Here is a 21,102-nt window from a genome sequence, read left to right as displayed (position 1 = left end):
CAACAGTCGGTAAGACTGTCACGTGTAAAAGATTGTATAAATACGATTGGCTGACTAAATATATAGATGTTTCATGATTGGTTGCTATGAATTGTGTACTTGACAACTGTGCCAGACCAGACCGGCACGGTATATCTTGCCGCGCGTCATTCACAGTGCGCGCGGCATTCGGTGCGTAAACATCGATGCGTGATAAGTGCGCATCGAGTACGGATACACGTTGCCGGAGTAAAGAACGGCGCGCGGGATCAACATGTGACGTTTTATAGAAATAAACAATAACGATGATCAAAGAATTAATGATCTATCGGCAAGTAAAAAAATTTGAACCTTTTTGAAAACAGTTGTTTCGTCTTTATTTATTTTACGGAAAACATGAGATTGTTATAACATACCAAAGGTGAGTAATATATATATTTATATATTTTTACATTAATAAATTCAGTTTTATAACATTCATTTTTTAATAATTTTTTTATTTTTTTTTTAGTTTATTTTTTAATAGTTTTTTAATAATTTTATTTTTCAAAAATTTAACGTATGTGTATGTCGCAGTGTTAAATGGCAGAATATATATAATGAAACGAATATTGCTGACATCGAAACATCAAATAATCATATTCTGTCATTTTATTCATTTGCTAGAATGTTGTCAATTAGTATTTTGCTCGAAATGTTAATCTCGTTCTACTTCCGGGAAATAATATGACTATAGGAATTTCTGATATTTGAAAAGAATCGTTTAAAGGAAAATTATTTACATTTAAATATTGTTTCTTTTTTTTTTTCATTCTTTATAAATGAGTTCATTATCCTTTAAAAAATAGGAGAGTTATTTAATATTGCTAAATCATTTAGTAATTTTATATTTTATCCGGTATGTTGCTCTGACGAACGATTATTTTTCCCCGTTGTGTATACGACAGTTTGCAAAGTAGCGCGTCTTATGCATATTGTATGCGCATTCGCGTATAGTATTGTATAACAACGGAAAAATTTATTTCGTCTCGCGCTAGTACTTCGAGCAGACATATACGATCGAGTTTCCCGCGTTTCATTCTTTCCTCTCGTTCCTTGCATTCGCGATTCGATTTTATCGTAACAAATACAAACATCAATTAATAGAAAGAACGTTATCGTATTTATTCAATCTACAAGAACGAATTGTAGATCGCCTAATCTTTCGTTAGTTTCACTGTTTGACCGATAAAAAAATTGGATCCAAATCGCGATTTGTATCACGCTTTGCTATTCACAAGGATATCGATCGTCACACTACGATAACAAATTACAGTTACCTTTTGTCACAGTCAAGGATCGGACTTGACGGCGATCGTCAACAAGTTCGCGGTCTTCTTTTCGAACAAAGAAGTTCCTTCATTGTTGAAAACGACGTGTGTATATATATATATATATATATATATACACTCGAGTGGTTCGAGTGCATGAAGCCGAGCACCGTACACTCTGTTACCCTGAACGCCTCGTTAACATTCCTCGTTAATCTCTCTTTGGAAATTCACGCGAGTCAACTCGAATTAAGAGGTCACAGAGATATGTATTTAGAACATCGAAAGATTTAGCAAACAGTTTCTCGGAAAGGAAAGGAACGGAAGAACGAAGAAAGTGTCGCGAAAGCATCATCACGACGGGAGCCGGTAGTATCACGACCACCAACTTTTCCTGGATTTGGCTCACTCACGCCATTCTATTTATATCCCGTCGGTTGTAACCGTTTGCGATTATAACTCGGTTGAAAGTTCATCTAGCCGTGTTATCGAATCTCGATTCGGATAACGGCGGTCGAGATCTGTTTAGAGAAGGAAAAATTGGGGGAACAGGGTGCAGGCATAGTCGGTGCACGAGTCAGCGTTGCGTGGGCGCCATGTATGCGTATGTGCCAGGTGTAAATAAAAGCGAACGCGTGACCCTCGGTTAGCGAAGCGCGGCCAACCGGAACATTTTCTTTCGTCCCATTGTCGGTTAGTCGTCTCTCTTTCTCTTCCCTTCGTTTTCTCTTTCCTCACCGCTCTACACGCTCGACATTCTCAAACCTATTGGCCATTAGCGTTAAGAATCCTTCTCTTAACGATGAGTGAAAAACTCGAGGGAATTTTGTTCTCTTACGAATTCTTCTCTTCCAGAGATATATATATATAGATGTCGCTCGTCGACGAAATATTCCGTTCGAACTTCTCGATTACAATTAGTGGTGGGGAAAAATGAAAATGGACGGCACGGAAGAAGCGATACTACTGACTCTGTGCGGTCAATTCGACTACAGTTCGTACACGCGGGGTATTTATATCTTTGGCTACGATCGAAAGAGCTTGAGGTTGCTACTCGGCGAAACGTTCCGAATCTTCTTCGAAATTTGCTTTATATATTCTTAATCTCTCCTTTTTATTCGTTATTATTATTTTTCACATAAAATTCATGAAAAGTAAGCTAACTTCTCAATGATAGCGAGATCTTATATTGAGATACACTTGTTTAATCGCTACTAAGCATCTCGTTGCGCCAAAATAATTCCAATCCGCTTGTTACGTTATCGAATCACGTTGATTAATAGTCAAGTTTAATACAGAACGATCGAGTCGTTGATGATTTCACGCGTTAATCAGTCAATTATCCTTGGTACGAGCGAATTTCGTACGAGACGAATTAAGTCTGACGCAAAGTGATTCCGTAAAGATTTGTTGGAGAAATGGTCAGCAATGAATTTCATGATTTATTTGTGTTGCTCGTGGCAAAGGGGGCCAACGAAGAAGAAAGGAGACAAGGGGCATAGTTGTGTATGGGTACAGAGATCCAGAGCTAGCTATTATAGCCGACTGTATGAATTACGACTGTGTGCATGCCAGTGACGTGTAGTCATCGGCCGATGCTCACTGCCAATAACCCTTAGCATTCGACCCTATACTTAGCGGATAATCGACGCGATATATCGCTCTTATTAGGAGCATAATAAACCAAGCCTCCAATTATTACATTCGAATGCCCATTGTTTTTTTTTTATCTCGAATAAATCGTTTTTGTCGAGTACAGATTCTTAATTTTGTTAAATAAAAATAATCGTTAATCGGTACGACTTATTAAATTAGAATCTATTTCGGATAAATCGACATCTTTGAACTTTATATTTTCAATTCGTTACAGAGATACGATCGAATCAAGGGGAAAAGGCAATATGTATATATAGTCGAATAAAAACAATCGATGAGATGAGAAAAAAAGTTTGGAGATGCCGGGGATCGAACCCGGGGCCTTTCACATGCAAAGCGAACGCTCTACCACTGAGCTACATCCCCTTCGGACGAAAGCGTCATTAAGATAGAAGAAGCTTGGCCTTTTATCGAATTCACTTTCTTTCTCAACTAAATTTATGTTGCAATTAGAAAAACAACGTGGAAAATAAATTTTCCAATTTCCTTGAAAAAAAGAGATAAAGTACAGTAGGATGAAAAAAAATGAAATCCGTGCGTAAGAATTTCTATTCATTAACGTTACATAGGTAACGTTCCAGTTTTCCTCAGGCAGGATATCGCAACTGTAACGAATGCGTTGTTATCGAACGCTTTAACATCGACTCGCTCGTTTTTCTACGATCGTTAACTGTCGCGCATTTTCACCAACGTTTTCGCATTTCCCACGCAAACTATAGACTAGATTTTTCTTCATTCCACTTTTTCTCTTCGTTTCCCGTTGTTATGTGCTACTTCCACCAGATACATGATTGAGAAAAAGGGACGTTGTTCTAGCTGGTCGTTCGATATCGATGTTCACGAATTAAAGCAAAGCAAATATGAAGGTAGGCAGGATAATAAGCGAGCTACGAAACGCAGAATTAATGGTCCCGATCTGGAGCCGGGTAAACGGGAAGAATGTCGTAATCGCGATCCCTTCTCGAAAAATCGTGGCCTGCTTCTCGACCACGCTCTCGTATAATGCGCCATTGTTGTTTCCTCGATATCACTATGCACGAGAATGGAACAACAACGAGGAGGAATCATCGTTCTCGCAGAATCTACCGAGTATGTAATAATTTCAATGAATACGAACCTTTCTTTTTTCATTATTTCGTATACAATCATGATTAAATATTATTCATAATCTCTTTCGTTTATTTCACTTTCAATCGATTATTAAATACACGATATCAATTTCTTCGTAGGGAAAACTCACGTTAGATTATAGATTCGATGAGGCAACTGACGTCGAACAAGAATTTAAGTCGAATATTCCGGAATTAATAATCGATCACCACTAACTACGCTAAACTAGTCACAATTAGCCGGTGGCGTTTAATCGCGAAACAGCTCGGCGGCTGTTAACGATCCAAGGCAACGATGCATGCCAGTAATTCGTTCCAAATATCATTTCACTCGTATTCGAAACGAGTTGTGAACACTGCCCGAACGCGTGCGTCGACATATGGCGCGACACGTGCTACCGAACCTATTGCCACTCTTCCAAACTGTATTCCGATATTCCGTTCGCGATATTTCTCAAGGAATTTCTTCGATCTAAATTCGAAAATATAGTGGATGGAACAGAGTTTTGAGAGCTCTTGAAGCGGCGAGTCGTGTCGCAACGTGACTAATTGTTGAAACGGTCGCCCTCTACACGTGCGGCCTCGTGCGCTTTTATTCGAAATCATCCAATCGAAATCGTTCAATCAGCGGACCAATTACGGTACCGAATGATCGAAGGAATATAAGCATGTTCTCGATCTTTTTAACTTTTGGAAAAATTATTCGATGGAATTGGTATGGTTGATCGTGAACGGAAGGAAGTGAAGCGTAGGCCAAAGAGGTTAGGCGCCAGCTGCGCCGAGCCCTTTGCGGAACGGTGCGTTCGTTAATTGGTTAACCTCTAATTGAGCGCACGATGGACGGAACAACAGTGCAACGTAAGAAGAGAGGGCAGCCTTAGAAGCGTGGACGAGAACTAATTAGCCATCGGCTCGACTGACCGATTCACGCCTTTGCTCCTTTTCCTCTCATTCCTCTTTCTCTTCATTGGGACCCCTTCGTTTACTTACCTTACTAACGCGAGTCGTATCGTTTGAACGAAGATCGATAGCGATCGAAAAGTGTTCGTAAGAAAAACGTTCAACGTATTTTTCCTGCTTACTTTTTAAATCCGGTTCCGCGTGATTTCACACATCGTTGCCACATCGAGTCATCCTTTTCACGTTCAGCGCACGTTCGACATTTTTTCCGTCTTTCCATTCGACGAGTGGTTTCAACGAGCAAGAAGCAACGCGTTCGTTGTGTACGCAATCCTTTTAGAAATCGCGTGGAATGCGTCACCGTGCGCGTGGTTGACTCAGAACCGATAGAGAGCGCGGAATTAATTTCTGGGTCTTCGATTCCGTTTCTAATAAGAAAGCCGGAGATTAACCGCGTCGATTTTATTTTCTCGCAAGATTTGGTTAAACGATTTCGATTTCGCTTCGAAAATTGGAAAAGGCGTCGGATCGCGAACTAGATATAAGAATCCACCGAAAAATCTACGAGGTCGATGACGTCAGAGGCTTTTGACGGGATCAATCGGAGAGTCAAGTCGCGATAATTGCGACAATCGTCGGGATGCTCCCCAACGAGACGTTTAATTCCGCTCTCCCTCGCTTCGTCGCAACTCTCTTTTCTCCGCGCCACTCTTTTTCGCCGTTCAATTTACGGGTCCCTCGCGCTATTTACTTAGCTCCACAAAGATTGCCGATCCGTTAATTGTAATACCCCCTCCCGAACGTATCGCTCCTTCGTTCCAACTCTCCACCATGCAATTGTGGGTATTAATTTTTTTTTTTTTCTGAAATGAATGAATCGATCGATCGATGAATCGATGATCGAGAGAACGAATTTCGAATTATTTCGTTCGAAGAGAAAAACGTTTGAATTCGAAAATGATCGCTCGATAATTATTAAGTCCTTGATCGATGAAATACCGAGAGATATAATAGTAGATAGTATATAGTTGGTTGCGATATCCATTAATTTAACGGTTACAAAGAAGGTCGAATCGGTTGTCGTGAGAATCTCTAACGTTTCCTCTACCCACATTCGATAGAGGAATCGATAAATGAATCGTTGTTGTTTCGTTTCCTCGAGAGAAAAAAACTCTAATTGACTAATTGACGATCGTCGAGAATATTAACGATAATTAATATAAAGCGATCGATCGAACGTCAAAAAATCATAAATCATTCGTTTCGTTCTAACTGTGTGCTCTTCTCTTTTCTCGAACGTAGATGGAGAATCAAGGTTTCGAGGAAGAACAGCAATCACGAGAGATTTCGAACGCGGATACCCACGTGTACGAGGATATTTTGCCTGGCGCGGAGGATATCTCGACGCATACGCCATCTCGACTTTCGAACGAAAATCGTGCTCAACGATATTTCGTGTCGGGAGATCGCGGCACGTCGACGAGATCGTTGGACAGGCGAGAAGAGATCGCCGGTGTCTTCGAGCGCAACTCGACGCTTCCGTTTCGGCGGAGTGCAGGCCTTGATCCATCTACCGGCACCAGCTCTTCTGTCCGCGTGACGAATCGGAAGAGGAACAACGGGTGTCGAGAGGATACGGATGTCGCGTGGAATACCTTCGTCGACGATGCTCTCTCGTCTCGAGCACGGTCGACCGCTCTCCAAACAGACTCTAGACGTCCGAACAGAAGGCGCAGGAAGAAAGACTGCAAGCATTGTAGAAGCAAAGTTGCCGCGTTCATCGATGGCGAACAGCGCCAAGTCGGCGAAAGAGAAAACGAAACCGTTGTGAGAAAGAGCAACAGCAACGTTTGCAAGTATCCAATGATCCGCAAACTATCCTCGATCCGTGCAATTTCGCTATGCTGCCTGCTTGTTCGCCGAACGGCAACGCGAACGAGTTAACGGGTAACGATTCGTCCTCTGTGTTCACGATATCCGAGAAAATCGGAAAAGGATCACCGGTAAATTTGATCGAAAGAAAGGATGGTTGCACGAATCTTGCCAAACCCACGGTGATTAACGAAGACAACAACGCTCTGATCAGATCAGAGAAAAGTCGGTTAAGTTTGAGAGTGAATTCCATATATTCTCAAGAACGTTGGTATACTAAGGGGGCATCGATATTCTGCACGGATGTTAAACAACATGGTACATTTCAGGTAAGTGTTTCAAAATTCCTTTTCGAAATTGTTTGTTATTCGATAAAAAATGATTTTTTCGTTCTGGAAGAATAAACTGTATAAGTATATTCGCGTGTACTTACGTAAAAAAACACGGCCGAGATAAAATCACAAATGTTTTTCAGCCATCGATTGTTTAGATTACATTTTTCAAACTTGCCTCGATTTGTGCGAGATATCGATTTTTCGTTGTACTAGTAGATAGGTTATAGATTGGGATCCACTGTCGAAGATACGAGAGCAGGTTGGGAACCATCATTTCGATAAGTGGTGTAGTACCCGATTATCCGCTAGATGGCGACGAGAAGTACGAGTTTCTCGCTGGTGATATCGGTCAATGGATAGGATAAGTCGTGACTCGAAGGGGAGCAAAGCATACTTACCTGGCGCAGAGGTTACCGTGATCAAGAAGGCGGTTCCTCCAGGGCGAGGCTTTTCCATTGCACTACGGTTAGGCTGACCCTTGCGAATACCCCTAATGTGGGTATCTCGGGCGTATAATTTTTGATAGTCGGGACTGCGTTCGCGCTGTCCCGGACATAAGAATATTAAAAGCATAATTATCATTTAGGTCATGATTTCGTTTTAATCTTCCTAACATTCACGACATCTCGTATTTTCCCAATCAATTTTCTCGTAATATTTTCTTGCTATTCTTTTATGTGAAAGAACGAATAAATAATAATTTTGAAACATAAATCAAATTACAAATAGTTTAAAAAAAGAGATATATATTATAAATACAAGATCGTTATTTAAAAAATAAAATAAGAATAAAGTAGACTTTCGAAAAGATAAAATCCGTATATTATAACAATAAATTTCCATTTACAAAATATAAATGATGTTCGCGATGAAAATAATTAATTCCTCTTTTGATCTATCAATTTGAGATATAATCTCTCCACTTATCATTCCTTTCGCATTAAAATTATGAGTCATCAAGGTAACTCATCAAGGTAACTCATCAAGGTATACCTATAATAATTCGTAACAGCATAACAATTTTTACGATTCATCGTGGTTGAACAGGCTTCGTGTGAAGCCGACCAAATCTTTTTTCCACTTCATTTGTATTCTAAACAGTCGTGTATCATTCGAAAGAATATTCTCAGTTGTTTACAGTATCGATTTCGCGACTCGAACATCGTATCGTATTTCTTTTCTTCTTATTTCAGTTACAACTATAGATTTCATTGATAATTATTAGAATGACGCGTAGAATTGAGAAAAAGGTATTAAAACGATTAAGTTAGAGATATAGATATGATTGCCAGATATATAAATATCCGAGAAATTTGACCTGTCGATGATTATTTTCTCGACGAGAGGAGAGAGTCGATTTTGAGCGCACTTGCCGTGTCTGGCACTTGTCCGCCCTAAACGAACAAAACGGAACGGAAGTAGAAAACGTCTATCTATAGCCAGACGCGATGATCGTCGGCCGGCGACGCGCCACGCCGTCGTACACACACGCGTCTCTTCCGTAACGCGTACGAGCTTTGCCAAAGAAAATTTTAAAAATCTTATTAAAAGAACTCGCTTCAAATCTGTTTCATTATTTAACGATCGAGCATCGATCGTGCAGATTTCGTCGGTGCTTTGAAACAAAGCGTCGAATAAGGTGTCGCATACGGAATATTACGGAGAGAACGGTCAGTTGAACGCGGACCATTACCTCGGAAGCCACGATCCATCCGCACACGTTCCTAACAGTTTTTCAGTCGTCGTAATTTATTTTCCGTTTCCGTTCTATAAAAAAAAAAAGCACATAATTTTTAACACCATTCTCTGACAATCTCTGACGTCGTTACTATATTTAACGCTTCGAAGATTACATAAAACGATATAAAAAACGATATAAAAACGAGATAAAAAACGATACTCGGAGAAAGTTGTTTATTTAAAATTTTAATCCGTGTTTCCTCGCCTTTTTCCCAAGAGAAAAATTGGCAATGTTCTATATCTAGCTTTTTTGCCGCGCCTCTGTTTACTTTTCGGATACGTCATCGATAATAAATAAGCAATTGTTGAGCATCTAATGACTATAACTATATCGCCGATGCGAGGAGAATGCAGTGTCAATGGCTGAGCTTCAGGTAAATCGCGAATCTATTCGTTACACGCGTGGCTGACAATGTCGTCTTCTGTCGTTTTACGAATTTACGAGCGGTCGAAATAATACGATATTTTTCTTTTTTTTTTTCAGAGGGCTTACTCCCTCCCGGCTCGAACGCACACCCCGTCCTCCCAAAATCGCATTAACTTACGACGCTGTGTCAGAAGAGAACCACCTCCGCATCCGGCCAGACTTCGAAAGCACAGACACGGTTGGACCCTGCATCTGGAGCATCCTCTCGAGGCTTCCAAATGCACCAGATCCCTCGTTCTGTTAATCGTGTTGCTTTTGGGCGTCGGTGCTGTCGCTCTGTATATTGCTCTTGGTAAGTGGTACACTCACGATAAACTTGTGTTAAAGAAATGTAAAATCATATGTGCGATTGAATTCCTTCAATATCCGAGAATTTTAGAAAAAAGTTTCTAAAATTTGATATTTATATGCATTTAAAAGTGCATATGCATGCAAGTATAAAAGTGTACAAATTTACATTTTAATATTATATATTATTTTGTATTTACATGTTTTATATCCTTATTATATTTATATTTTTTAAATATTTACGCATGTTTAGTGAATGAAACTATATTTTAATCCTTGCATCTCTGTTAAATGAATGCTCGTGTATTTTCTTTTATGTATAACATAATATACGTATCGTTGATGTAAAGCTATGCATATACGGGATATATAATGTATAAAGATGTACATATCGCCGATAAAGTAGATAGCGATTAAAAAGTTTTGAGAATCAACGCCATCTCGCGTTTGGACGCTGGAAGCTCCAATTTGTTAATAGAAAAGCAGAATGTGCAAGGAGGTATTCGACAGACAATGAGAGCAATATTGTGCGAGAAGGATGAAAAAAAGCGTGCCACTATTTTTGGTTATGCAGCTCCTAATATTTTTATATGATATAATTACGCAACTTCGAGAATCAATTAATTATTCATTTGTTACGAAAAATTTATGCACTTTTATACTCGCATCTTAAAGATGAAACCTTACACAAGTTTCTCGTGTAAATTTTAATGCGAAATTCTTTCTAATTAATTATTTATTAATGATTATTACGGAGAATGTCGGGATCGTAATGATTCCATTCTCTAACATAGTAATAAACAATAAATTTATTCATTCAAATAACAACGAAATTATGAATAAAAATTATATGGGAATGTAGAGGAAGATGTAACGTTTCAAATGCATACATTTTTATTTGGAAATAAATTTCGTAACAATGAGAAATTAGCGAAAAATGCATCGAGCGTCGATCGCGTCAGTCGCCATATTGACGTATTAATTATTAATAAATAATTAATTAGAAAGAATTTCGCGTTAAAACTTATACAAGAAACTTGTTTAAGGTTCCAGCTTCAAAATGCGAGTACAAAAGTGCAGATATTTTTAGCAACAAAGGAGCAATTAATTAATTTTCAATATTGCGTAATTATATTAGAAAAATATTAGGAGTCGCATAACCAAAAATAGTGGCACGTTTTTTCTATCCTTCTCGCACGATGTTGCTCTCTTTGTCTATCGAATACCTCCTTGCATATTCTGCTTTTCTACTAACAAGTCGAAGCTTCGGTGATCCAAACGCGAGATGGCGCTGATCCTCAAAATTTTTCGGTTGCTATTTAATTTATAAATAAAAATGTATTCCCATCGACAGATGCAAGAATTAAAGAAAGAAACGCGACGCTCATTTTTATGAGATTCAAAAATATTTGTTTGAGAAATGAATGTGAATGAATTTGTATGTAAATATTTCGAAGCAAGAAATTCGGAAAAGTGTGAGAAAAACTAGGAAAGGGAATTTGGAAAAAAAGGAGAAAAGAAAGTGTTGCGTTTAATAATATATCAAATAACGTATAATTTGATGTGTTCATCTACAACAAAATAATTGTATCACGTTGTGCATTCTTGAAATAATTTTCGCTGAGGATAATGACAGTGACATAAATTAAGATAATAATGGTGAGATACCCTGTATTCATGTACATCTACAAACGTACATACGTCACAAATATACATACATACATATCTAGACAAGCATATAATATCAACCATATAAATATATACAAGTTTGATAAAAATATACGTATATTAAAAATTGCATTAAGAGAATTTCATTTATGGTATATTTAGATATATATAAAAGATAGATACGTTTTCTAATTAACTGATAAACGACGTTAGATTTTTTCGATTATTGAAAGTGATATTTGTCTTTGCTTTCGTTCAATCATATTACTCGTAATCGTTGTAACATGGAAACGATTTGTTACAGAACCGGAAAAGTTGCAGGTAATTCAACAGTACCTGAAATCTTCGACTAATAACTCGTCGTCGAGTAATAACACCGAACAACAGAATGAAACAACGACCACGACGTCATCAACGAAATCATCGCAATTCTCACCTGCCACCAGCCCAAGTATTCTTTTAAACAGTAACTCGTCATTTCCGGAGAGCCATACTCGACCAACATCGGAAGCGGAAACGGAAGTTACGAGCCCTATCGAATCGAATCTCAATTCCACCAGATACTGCGACGATTGCTTGCCAAAAGAGGTTTGCGTTGCTCTTGTCGACGAGGAAGTACCGATTTGCAGGATACCCAACGATCCCAAAGATCCAACCGGATGTGCCGGTTTCTGTCTTATCAACAAACAAAAATGTCATCGTCTTGATACCGATGCTTTTAGGTAAGCATCTCGCATATCTGTAAAACAATTGTAATTCGAATTCGTTTTGCCTTGCTAATTTAACGTTTTTCCGTTTTTAAAGATGCGTTGAAATGGAACATTATTGCCTGGACAACGAATGGGCTTGTCTAAATACGTTATGCATCCCTCTCGAGAAACATTGCGATGGACACATGAATTGCTATGATCATTCAGACGAATACAATTGCGGTATGTACAAGCATATAGCATTAGCCCAGTTTTTCGCGACTCACGACTTTTTTTCCGTGATCGGATTTGCAGATACTTTGCCAGGCTTTGTGAGGTTTCACTCTTTATTGGTTTGTTACAATATAATAATAATAATTCGACGGTAAAAAGTCAGCAACGCATATTATACATTTGGTTTTAAAACATCAGAGGAATGCACGAATTTAGATTTTCGTGATCGTAGAGAGATAAACATATGAGAATGATAATTGTCTCCTCTTGCAGATTGCGATTTGCAGACACATTTTCAATGTGGTAACGAGACTTCCTGTCTTCCATTGGAAAGAAGATGTGACGGCAAGATAGATTGCTGGGACGCAGCCGACGAGATTAATTGTACTCTAGGTAAGATATGCGTAACTACTTGTTGTTGTATTCACGAGAAACGTATGCCGTTGGTTTGCGGATTATCGACTTGTCAAAATTAAAGTAATTACCAACTTACGTATATATTTTTTCTCACGCGATTCATTGGATAATCGTAGGACTTGATTTTCTCCGAGATTATACTAACTATATAGTTCGTCGACCGTCGAGTTATTCGTATATCGTCGGCAATACAGTTTCTTTATTTATCTTTTTTTTCACACACATTTCTCTCTCACTGGTTTTCTTTTTCTTTCTGGGTTAAATTTTTTTTCTGTTCTTCTTCGTAGGTCATAATCTCGGTGGGTGTGAGTACATACTCGTTTATTTGATATATACATTCAATTTTCGCTTCATACGAAACACGCCTGCCTAATAATTGTCGCTAAACGCATTGCACGCTTTTTTCGACGAGCAAAAAAATGTTTTTACTATTCTTTTCAATATAACAAATTTTTATTTTATTTGAACTCTCGAACGATACGAATTTAAATATCGTAGCTTGCCATGCTTCTGAAAGAATGCAAATCTGCTTATGTGTATATTAACTCATAGTCGCGTAACACGTTTGCAACAACGTTTCTTTTCATACCAGCGTGTCCCTCGGAAAACGAGTTCACGTGCAGCAATGGACAGTGCATATCAAAAGCTCGCTTCTGCGATAGCCTACCAGATTGTCTCGATGGATCTGACGAACCTCATGGATGCCAAGGACGATGCAATAAACACGAATTCACATGCCAGTAAGTTGATGATAATCGATTAATTAATAAGTGCCTGATGCCATTCGTTTTCGCACAGAAACAATAGATGCATTACGAAAGGAATGAAGTGCAACGGGATCGATGATTGCGGTGATGGAAGCGATGAGAGGCATTGCAAGGATCGATTCTCTTAATTTTACGTAATATCTGATTGAAGATATTTTTTTACATTGCGTTACAGTATTTTTGTTACGGATTAATGTAATTAAACGTTGTACATAACTGTATAAACGTGCAATGGTACGGAATAAACATTTCACGAATAAAATACGTAACATTAGAGTGTAATTAGGAAACAATATATTTTATTATTGTATCATATGATAGATTACAAATACATTTTTACTGCAATCTATTTATCTTACCCATTATTTCGACGAAACATTATTTTCATGTATATTGCAAATATTATAATATTTATTTACTAAATAGGAGATCTTTATTCTTAATGTGCATTTTTCTACTAGTGCGTCAATTTGTACACACATTAGAATACGTAGATATATTTTTGTATACAAGTGACTGCAGACATTTGTATAAAGTCTTATAATATGTATGTATATGATTCTACGATTTGTTATATACAGATACATCTAATACACAGACCTTCGTATTGCTTTTACCAATTCGTTCCTTTTAATCCTTTTAATCCTCCTTCAATCTTTTGTTTTTTAATGCTATTTAAAGAAATTCATCTGGTTCTCTTGGTGCATCAAGATCCCGATAATGAATGACAGGTCGAAAATCTGCTCCTCCGCCACTGTAATATTTAATAAAAATTAATAAATTTTACTTTTTTTTTAAAATACTTATTGTAAAAAATAACTATGTGTAAATATTAGTTCTAAAATAATTAAAAATAATCTATAATGTACGATCAATTGGACATAGAATACGAACGGAAATATGGAATATAAAATAAAAGCACATATACAGTACAAATATTAAAAAAAATTTTATTTGCTATTTCTCTATAAGATTCTATTTTCCGATTCTGTCTTTTTTTTCATTAAAGAACATTATATGAGAAATTGTTTTTACTAAAATATAGAATATGATATCATATATGAGTTATCAAAATTATTCCATATCAAAAAAGACAAAAATGTGCTGATTTTGTAACACATTGCGTTCATTGGACAGTTGATAATATTACGTGTTACATAATCAAAATCTGCTAGCAACAGAATACTGTATATTGAATAGAATTTGTTTTATTATTATTATTTACGTATAAAAAATTCAAATAAATATTCGATCAATACTTGACAAAACTTAGAATATGTCCATATCTAGATAGTCGAAATTAACAACTAACAATAGGCCTCGAAATCGATTCTGGTGCAGCCCTGTAAAACAGCGTATCACCACGATTTTCAATACATCGAAAAAGAATTTAAAAAAACCGATCCTGATCGATTTTTGGAAAAAAAATATTTACTCGTTCATAATTCTATTGTTTTTCATCGTATTCTAAACTGATTTGAAAAAGTCAATAAATTACACGATAAAACAATATAGAATATCTTACCGTCCTCTGTTGAAACCACCGCGATTGGAACGTGGCATTCCAAACCCTCCACCGAATCCTGCACCATAACTTGATCCATATCCTCCTCTGCTACCACCGTAACCACTACCATAGCTTCCAAATCTTTAGAAACAGAATCATTTTATTTATTATTGACTATTATAATAATTAGATATTATTATGAAATATAAAAGATGTAAATAACAAATTTATTTGTTTTATCAGTTTCAATGAAACAATAATTTAAAAGTATTTGATATTTACGTGCTACATCCATAAGGAGTAAATCCTTCGCGTAAATTCTCTCTTGGAGGTGCTTTATTTCCTGGATGTTCGGGAAGCTGTGGCCTTTTTGGATCTCTTAAATAATTGTTGAAATATTCCGCTTCCGCTTTCACCTCTGCTACTTTTTCTGCATGTTTATTAAAGATATGTTTCCGAATGAAATCTGGTCCTTTAAATTTTTTCCCACTAAGCGGACACAACCATTTATCTTTTGATAGCTCTTGTGTATTGGCTTGCACGAATTTTTCTACCTCACTAATTTAAAAAGATTAAGGAAACAATACAAACAAAGAAAGGGAAAAAAGTTCTAACAATAGAAGAAAAGAAGAAAAATGTATCAATATAAGAAAAAAAAAATAAAGGATACGCTTCGGCATTCTTAGCACCCAGTTTATCAAATTCCTCTTGAGATAAAGTCGCAATTGGTTGCAAAAATGCTGTCATTTTGCTTTCAAAATTACGACAATATTCTGATAACTCAGTACTAGTAACTTTGGCGGTAGGAGGAGATCCTCTGACGTGCATTATGCCACATCTATTTGGCATTTCATCTTCATTTGGATATTCACAATGATTATAATAATCAACTGAATGAACTATTCGTAAATAAAGGATTAATCTGTCTAACACCTAGAAATAAATAGCATTTGAATAATAATAAACGAATATATGTTATTGATGTATTTTTAATACCTTGATAAGCGTTGGATCTCTTTCAATAGGACCATCTCCATCACCTCCTAATTGACCTTCTTCTTGATCACCGGACATTCCTAATAATTCTTCTTCTTCAGCCGATGCTTCTTCAATTAGATAATCAGTTATATTCTTCAATACGGGATTTTTAGATGACAATCCAAATGCCTATAAAAACATATGTCACGATATTTTAACGAGAATGCTATAAATCTAAACTAAACATATAAATTACATCGCTGTCTTACAGCTTGCTCAACTTCATGTACATTTTGAATACTTTTATTTTCTTTATTGTCATCGTCCTGTTTAAGCGAATTATCATCTTTTTTTTCATCGTTCCATAAACCAACTCTACTATCCAAATTGTGTACGATTTTAGCACTTAATTTGATATCGTGTCTGACTATTTGTTTATGAGACGTTATACCATTTACTGTACGAATACGACGAGAAAGATCTCGATTTACTATAGCACCAAGTTCACAATCGCGTAACTGTAAAAATTAATAAATTTTAATTTCTAATCTATATTTATTATTCATGTGTATCTTTATTATTTTTTTAACATACTCGAATATTGTTTAAACTCCAGCATATCTCTTTTATGTTTACTTGTCTTTCAAAAGATACCCATCCTCTTCTAAACCATCTTCTTTCTGGTTGAGGATCTGCTATGGCAACTCGTAAAAATCCAGGAAAACGTTTACACATCTGTTTAATAAAAATTATTTAGTATAATTAATTGTATATTTATGATATATATATATATATATATATTTATAATATATAATAACTAACCGCTTCAACTTCTGCTTTTGTTATTGTAGGTGCTAAATTACGAAGAAAAATGCTGCTAGTCTTGTGTAATGCTCTGGGTTCTTTTTCTTTATCTTCGCTAGCTAAATCGATCACTGCTTCTGGTTCCATAGCGGTTTTTTTAGCTTCCGGTTGTGGTTCACTATCTCCTTTAGTCTCTCGGTCATCTTCTTTACTATCTTGTGCATCTGTATTTTCATCATTAACGTCCATTTTTTCAGTTATATCTAGAAACAAATCGAATTAAAATAATTGGCAATTTTATGAAAATTATAATTTATAAAATTATAATATATAATATTTAAACTTACGAATTTCTGTTTTCGGTGTATCTGGTTTATTACTATCACTGCCAGAAGAACTACTACTGCTACTACTGCTACTACTACTACTATTACTATCAGTTCGTTTCCTTTTTTTAGTAGTACTTTCTTCCGTTTTATCTATAAAAAAAACTTGAAAATTATATACCAATAATAACATATATTACTTAATAAACGAAAGATATACCTGTATTTTCTAAATCTCCTTCTTTTTTTGTTTCTTCTGTATTTTCTTCTACTTTTTCAGTCTCTTCTGTTAAAGTTTCATCTTTTTCTATGTTTTTATCTTCAGCGACTGTATTTTGTCCATTTTTTAAATTTTTCTCTATCCGTGAAGCTTCATCTATTTTATTCATATCGCTATAAAATTCAAAATCATATCAAAATTATCATATTTTTCTTCTTTTTCCTTTTTACAAACATTAATCCATACCTATTATCAATTCTCTTATCATTCATAGTTTTGCTTTTAACGTCCTCTTTTTCTTTAATTGTATCTTTAGTTATAATTGTATTTATTTGTTTTACGTCTAAAACTTGTAAATCTTCATCCGTACCACCTTCTAATTTAATGACCACAGCATCTAATAAATGTAGTAAAGCATCAGCCTGATCGGCATCTACGGAAACTTTATCTATTTCTTCGGCTTCGAGCATTTCCAAAAATACTTCGACACGTTTCTATAAAGAAAAAGAAAAAAATATATAAGAATACCGATCAATATCAAGAAAAAATTTATCAAGTAACTTACATTTTATCCATAATTTATTTACTTACTTTTAAAGCTGCCACTTGTTCCTCTTTTCTCTTCACTGATTCCTCTGGATGATATTTTATTTTGAACCTGATAATAAAAGAATATGGTACTTGAATCGATTTTGAAATAAATTATCTTACAATTAAAGCAAACAGACGTACAATTTGTGGATTTATCATTTATCCAGAAAAAAAAAAGTGCATTGGAATTAACATAGTAGTTAGTTCTACTAATTTCTCAATATAACTTTATACTGAGAATATATATATTTATATATATATCTATATAAGCACAAACGTGCTTTTAATCAATTATAAACGTATTTATATAATCGTGATAAATTTATCGCGATAGGTGTTGAATAATGTAAGTAGTAATTGTTACGCATCCCATCCATATCTAGAGCGAATCATTCCTTGTAACTAAGTATTATTGTATCCTTTTCCTCAAGACGATTATTTAAATATTATCAATCTTATTGTCAACATTGTCAGTTACAGAATGAAGCCTCACCTGTAAAGTCTGATATTTTTACTTGCATTCGGTTTTCTCGTCGACTCAGAGATCTATTGCAACAATAGCATATCTTTGTAATGTCAAATATAATTAAACGGGTTTAGAACGCGGCCTACCGCGAGCATATTTGGGCTTTGCGCGCCCAGCTCGCATTTTTGTTTAACTACCTAATAAACACCTCGATTCTTCTGCGATGCGCGAAACGCGAAATGCATAAAATATCGTACGTAAAAATAAACGAGCGAGGTGACCTGTGCCCAAGACATAAGGCGTTGCTGGCTGTACACTGTAGGGATAGACAGAGCTGGTCATATTGCTTGCAATTACCGATTAAATTGTGTCTGCAATTTAGCAAAAATTATAAAGCTACTACACCCTTAACGTCCTTCTGTTCAATATACGTATGCACTCTGAGCATACATACCCGAACAGATAGTTCGATGGATTCGTTAGGAATAAAAGATTATTTTCTACAGTGGATACAATTTTCGCGCAAAAAATAATTACAATCGTCTTGCGAAGACAACAATTACAAGTTTGTTTTTTTAACGGGAATAAGAGAGAAAGCCACTGTAGAAATTAATTATTTTTATATCCACATTTAAGTACGACTGAGCTTCGTTTCCGTTATATCAGAATTAATTTTAAGAACATATATATCTATCTAGTGAATGAAAAAAATGAAATATACCATTCTTCATCCTTGTGTGCAACGAAGAATTCATTCAATTGTTGTCTTCTGAATTCCAATTTATATTCATTATATCGCTTAATAGCTTCCTCATCTGTAATTGAATCTTCTTGAGTTCCAAGAAATGCTTTGAAAGACATCATTGGTGGTTGAGTTTCAACATTGGAATTGCTGAAGTTACCGGCTACTTCTCGACTGCACAAAACATGAAACAATTAACAATCAGCCAAAAAAATTTGAAATTTTAGTGCTACCTCAATCGGGCTAATAATCTTGGAGTGAATCGACTCCTCTTTTGCATAGTTGCAATACAACCTCTTTTTTTCATGACAATGCTGTTTATAAATCAAGAACAAATTCACAAAAAAAAAAAAAAAAGAAAGGAAAAGAAAAGAAAAAAAGAAAATCTGTATTAGAAATAACATAAGAAACACAAACCTGTTATTGTTACCATGGTTTCCATAGTGATGATTGCCATGATGGGGTGGTGGATAATGATCTGGACCCCAAGAAGTTGCACCACCTCCTCCACCTCCATAATAATCATGTCCATATCTTGGTCGGTCATCCCAATCTGCTCTCATCCTTTTCATAGGAGGAGCCATCTCTTGCGACCTACCAGGACTATATCTATCGCGTCCTCCACCTCCACCTCCCCGATATTCTCTATAATCTGGACGTTGTCTAGGCCGACTGGACCATTCTCTGAAATAATCACTATTGTTAAAAGTACAAGAGGCTATCGAACACAAGAACTAAACTAAATTTTTCTTAATATATATGTATCAACGTTTATTATTATTAATACTTATACATTAGAAATTACCTATCCACCCAATCATCTCTTCTCCTGTCATCTCGGCGTCCTTCTCTCGAATAAGATTCCGTTCTTTCTCCCCTAAATTTGTCTCTCCTCTTCCTGTCGTATTCATCGTCAGAATCACCCATAATGAAAGGATTTACTACTAAACAGACAAGATGCAGATAACATATAGAAAATTTTAATCATTAATAAATTAATATTACCAGTATTTTGTCCAACCGTTCTACATCGAAAAGGGGTTAAGTGGGCAATTAGAACATACATTTCTCAACACGTGACCCGCAGAACATTTTTAATCGTTGTCTTTATTCATGCTCTATTTCGAAATGTACATATAAATTTCCATGTGAACGTGTTTGCTGCAAAGCTATTGAATATTTATAATTTTTCGAACAAAATATTCGAATAACGCGCGAACATTGCTTTTAGAATGTACGAACAATTTGCATTTTGTTTATTAAATACGGCGTAATAATATTTAGAAAGGAATATATTTAACGATATATGAACGAAAAAAATTGAAAAGAAATAATAAAACTTACTTGTTGAAAATATATCGCTGAATGAAATTAAAACTTCACCATAGAGGATTTTTGTCACCCGTTACCGTGCGTCACCAATCACCAAAGTATCATTTCCAGCGAGGTAAGGCGTCAGGTCGTTGCAATCGATAGTATACTACACTCGCAAATCGATTTTCCTATCGTTCGCGAGAACCGGGAAATTCAAATAAGCTTTAATGCAAATTTATGTTAATTATTTTGTTCGTATAATAAAAGTTAAATAAAAAATATTTAATATATATATTATTATACAATTTGTTTAATACAATATTTTTCACAATTTAAATATTACAAATATATCCAACTCGATACAATTAATATTACAAAAATAATAAATAAATCACATAATCATTTAACCGAATTAAAGAATCAAAAGTTTACGATTTTTCCGTATTCCGATATAATCTCCCATCCAGGATATCGATATTTAAAGAAACGCTGTTAAGTATCAATACGTTCTATAAATAATTCTGCAATCATGCCATAATAATTATATGATCGTTGATTTTCTTCTTCATTGTTCTTGGAAAATGCATAAAAATATATATATTACTCTATTATAATGAAAAATTTAAGTTAACATAACAATACAGAAAAATTAGCGCGGTTTTAAATTAAAATAAGAAATTTGTCCGAGTATCGAAATCACCACGATTTATATGCGATAAGTTTCGCATTTTGCGTGACTAGATTTTTCTCTCTTGCTCGTAAC

General features: G+C 35.6%; 2 protein-coding genes and 2 non-coding genes across 7 annotated transcripts; 2 read left to right on the top strand and 2 right to left on the bottom strand.

Moving 5' to 3' along the window:
- Positions 1-168: 168 nt before the first annotated feature.
- On the top strand, positions 169-13,740 carry LOC122718313. Its single transcript, XM_043943235.1, is given in 10 exon segments — positions 169-400; positions 6,257-6,785; positions 6,788-7,155; positions 9,386-9,620; positions 11,589-12,006; positions 12,089-12,216; positions 12,481-12,600; positions 12,912-12,929; positions 13,217-13,364; positions 13,423-13,740. Coding segments are annotated over 9 exon segments (2,061 nt in total). The 5' UTR covers positions 169-400; the 3' UTR covers positions 13,520-13,740.
- Trnaa-ugc lies at positions 3,240-3,311 on the bottom strand. The gene has a single exon. It is a non-coding gene; the product is annotated as a tRNA-Ala (tRNA).
- LOC122718334 lies at positions 7,552-7,713 on the top strand. Its single transcript, XR_006347357.1, has one exon. It is a non-coding gene; the product is annotated as a U1 spliceosomal RNA (small nuclear RNA).
- On the bottom strand, positions 13,663-20,502 carry LOC122718312 (serrate RNA effector molecule homolog). Of its 4 annotated transcripts, none has more exons than XM_043943233.1 (16): positions 20,370-20,502; positions 19,831-19,969; positions 19,443-19,709; positions 19,005-19,199; positions 17,818-17,884; positions 17,473-17,720; positions 17,227-17,399; positions 17,028-17,159; positions 16,699-16,943; positions 16,471-16,611; positions 16,146-16,394; positions 15,895-16,065; positions 15,569-15,831; positions 15,181-15,456; positions 14,917-15,039; positions 13,663-14,145 (listed from the first exon to the last, which is right to left on the bottom strand). In XM_043943233.1, exons 2-16 carry the CDS (start codon positions 19,950-19,952, stop codon positions 14,067-14,069), a joined length of 2,751 nt encoding a protein of 916 aa, XP_043799168.1. In that variant the 5' UTR covers positions 19,953-19,969; positions 20,370-20,502; the 3' UTR covers positions 13,663-14,066. The 4 variants fall into 4 exon arrangements, with proteins under 4 accessions (XP_043799168.1, XP_043799169.1, XP_043799166.1 ...); XM_043943234.1 differs by having other exon boundaries at positions 19,831-19,966; positions 20,370-20,482; XM_043943231.1 differs by lacking the exon at positions 20,370-20,502 and adding an exon at positions 20,031-20,106 and having other exon boundaries at positions 19,831-19,966.
- Positions 20,503-21,102: the final 600 nt, after the last annotated feature.

This window comes from Apis laboriosa, unplaced genomic scaffold (genome assembly GCF_014066325.1).
Source record: "Apis laboriosa isolate Shangri-la unplaced genomic scaffold, ASM1406632v1 scaffold5_cov152, whole genome shotgun sequence".
Taxonomy (NCBI): Eukaryota; Metazoa; Arthropoda; class Insecta; order Hymenoptera; family Apidae; genus Apis; species Apis laboriosa.
The sequence above is the reverse complement of the archived record's forward strand: the minus strand, read 5'-3'. Positions and strand labels throughout refer to the sequence as shown.

Bases quoted from the DNA above. Each gene is read 5' to 3' on its own strand.
- LOC122718312 (XM_043943231.1), bottom strand. From the start codon at position 20,091: ATGTATGTTCTAATTGCCCACTTAACCCCTTTTCGATGTAGAACGGTT. The intron at 16,612-16,698 runs GTTAGTTATTAT...TTTATTAAACAG, and splicing joins CAAAAGCAGAAGTTGAAGCG to ATGTGTAAACGTTTTCCTGG. The intron at 16,066-16,145 runs GTAAGACAGCGA...ATGTTTTTATAG, and splicing joins TACATGAAGTTGAGCAAGCT to GCATTTGGATTGTCATCTAA.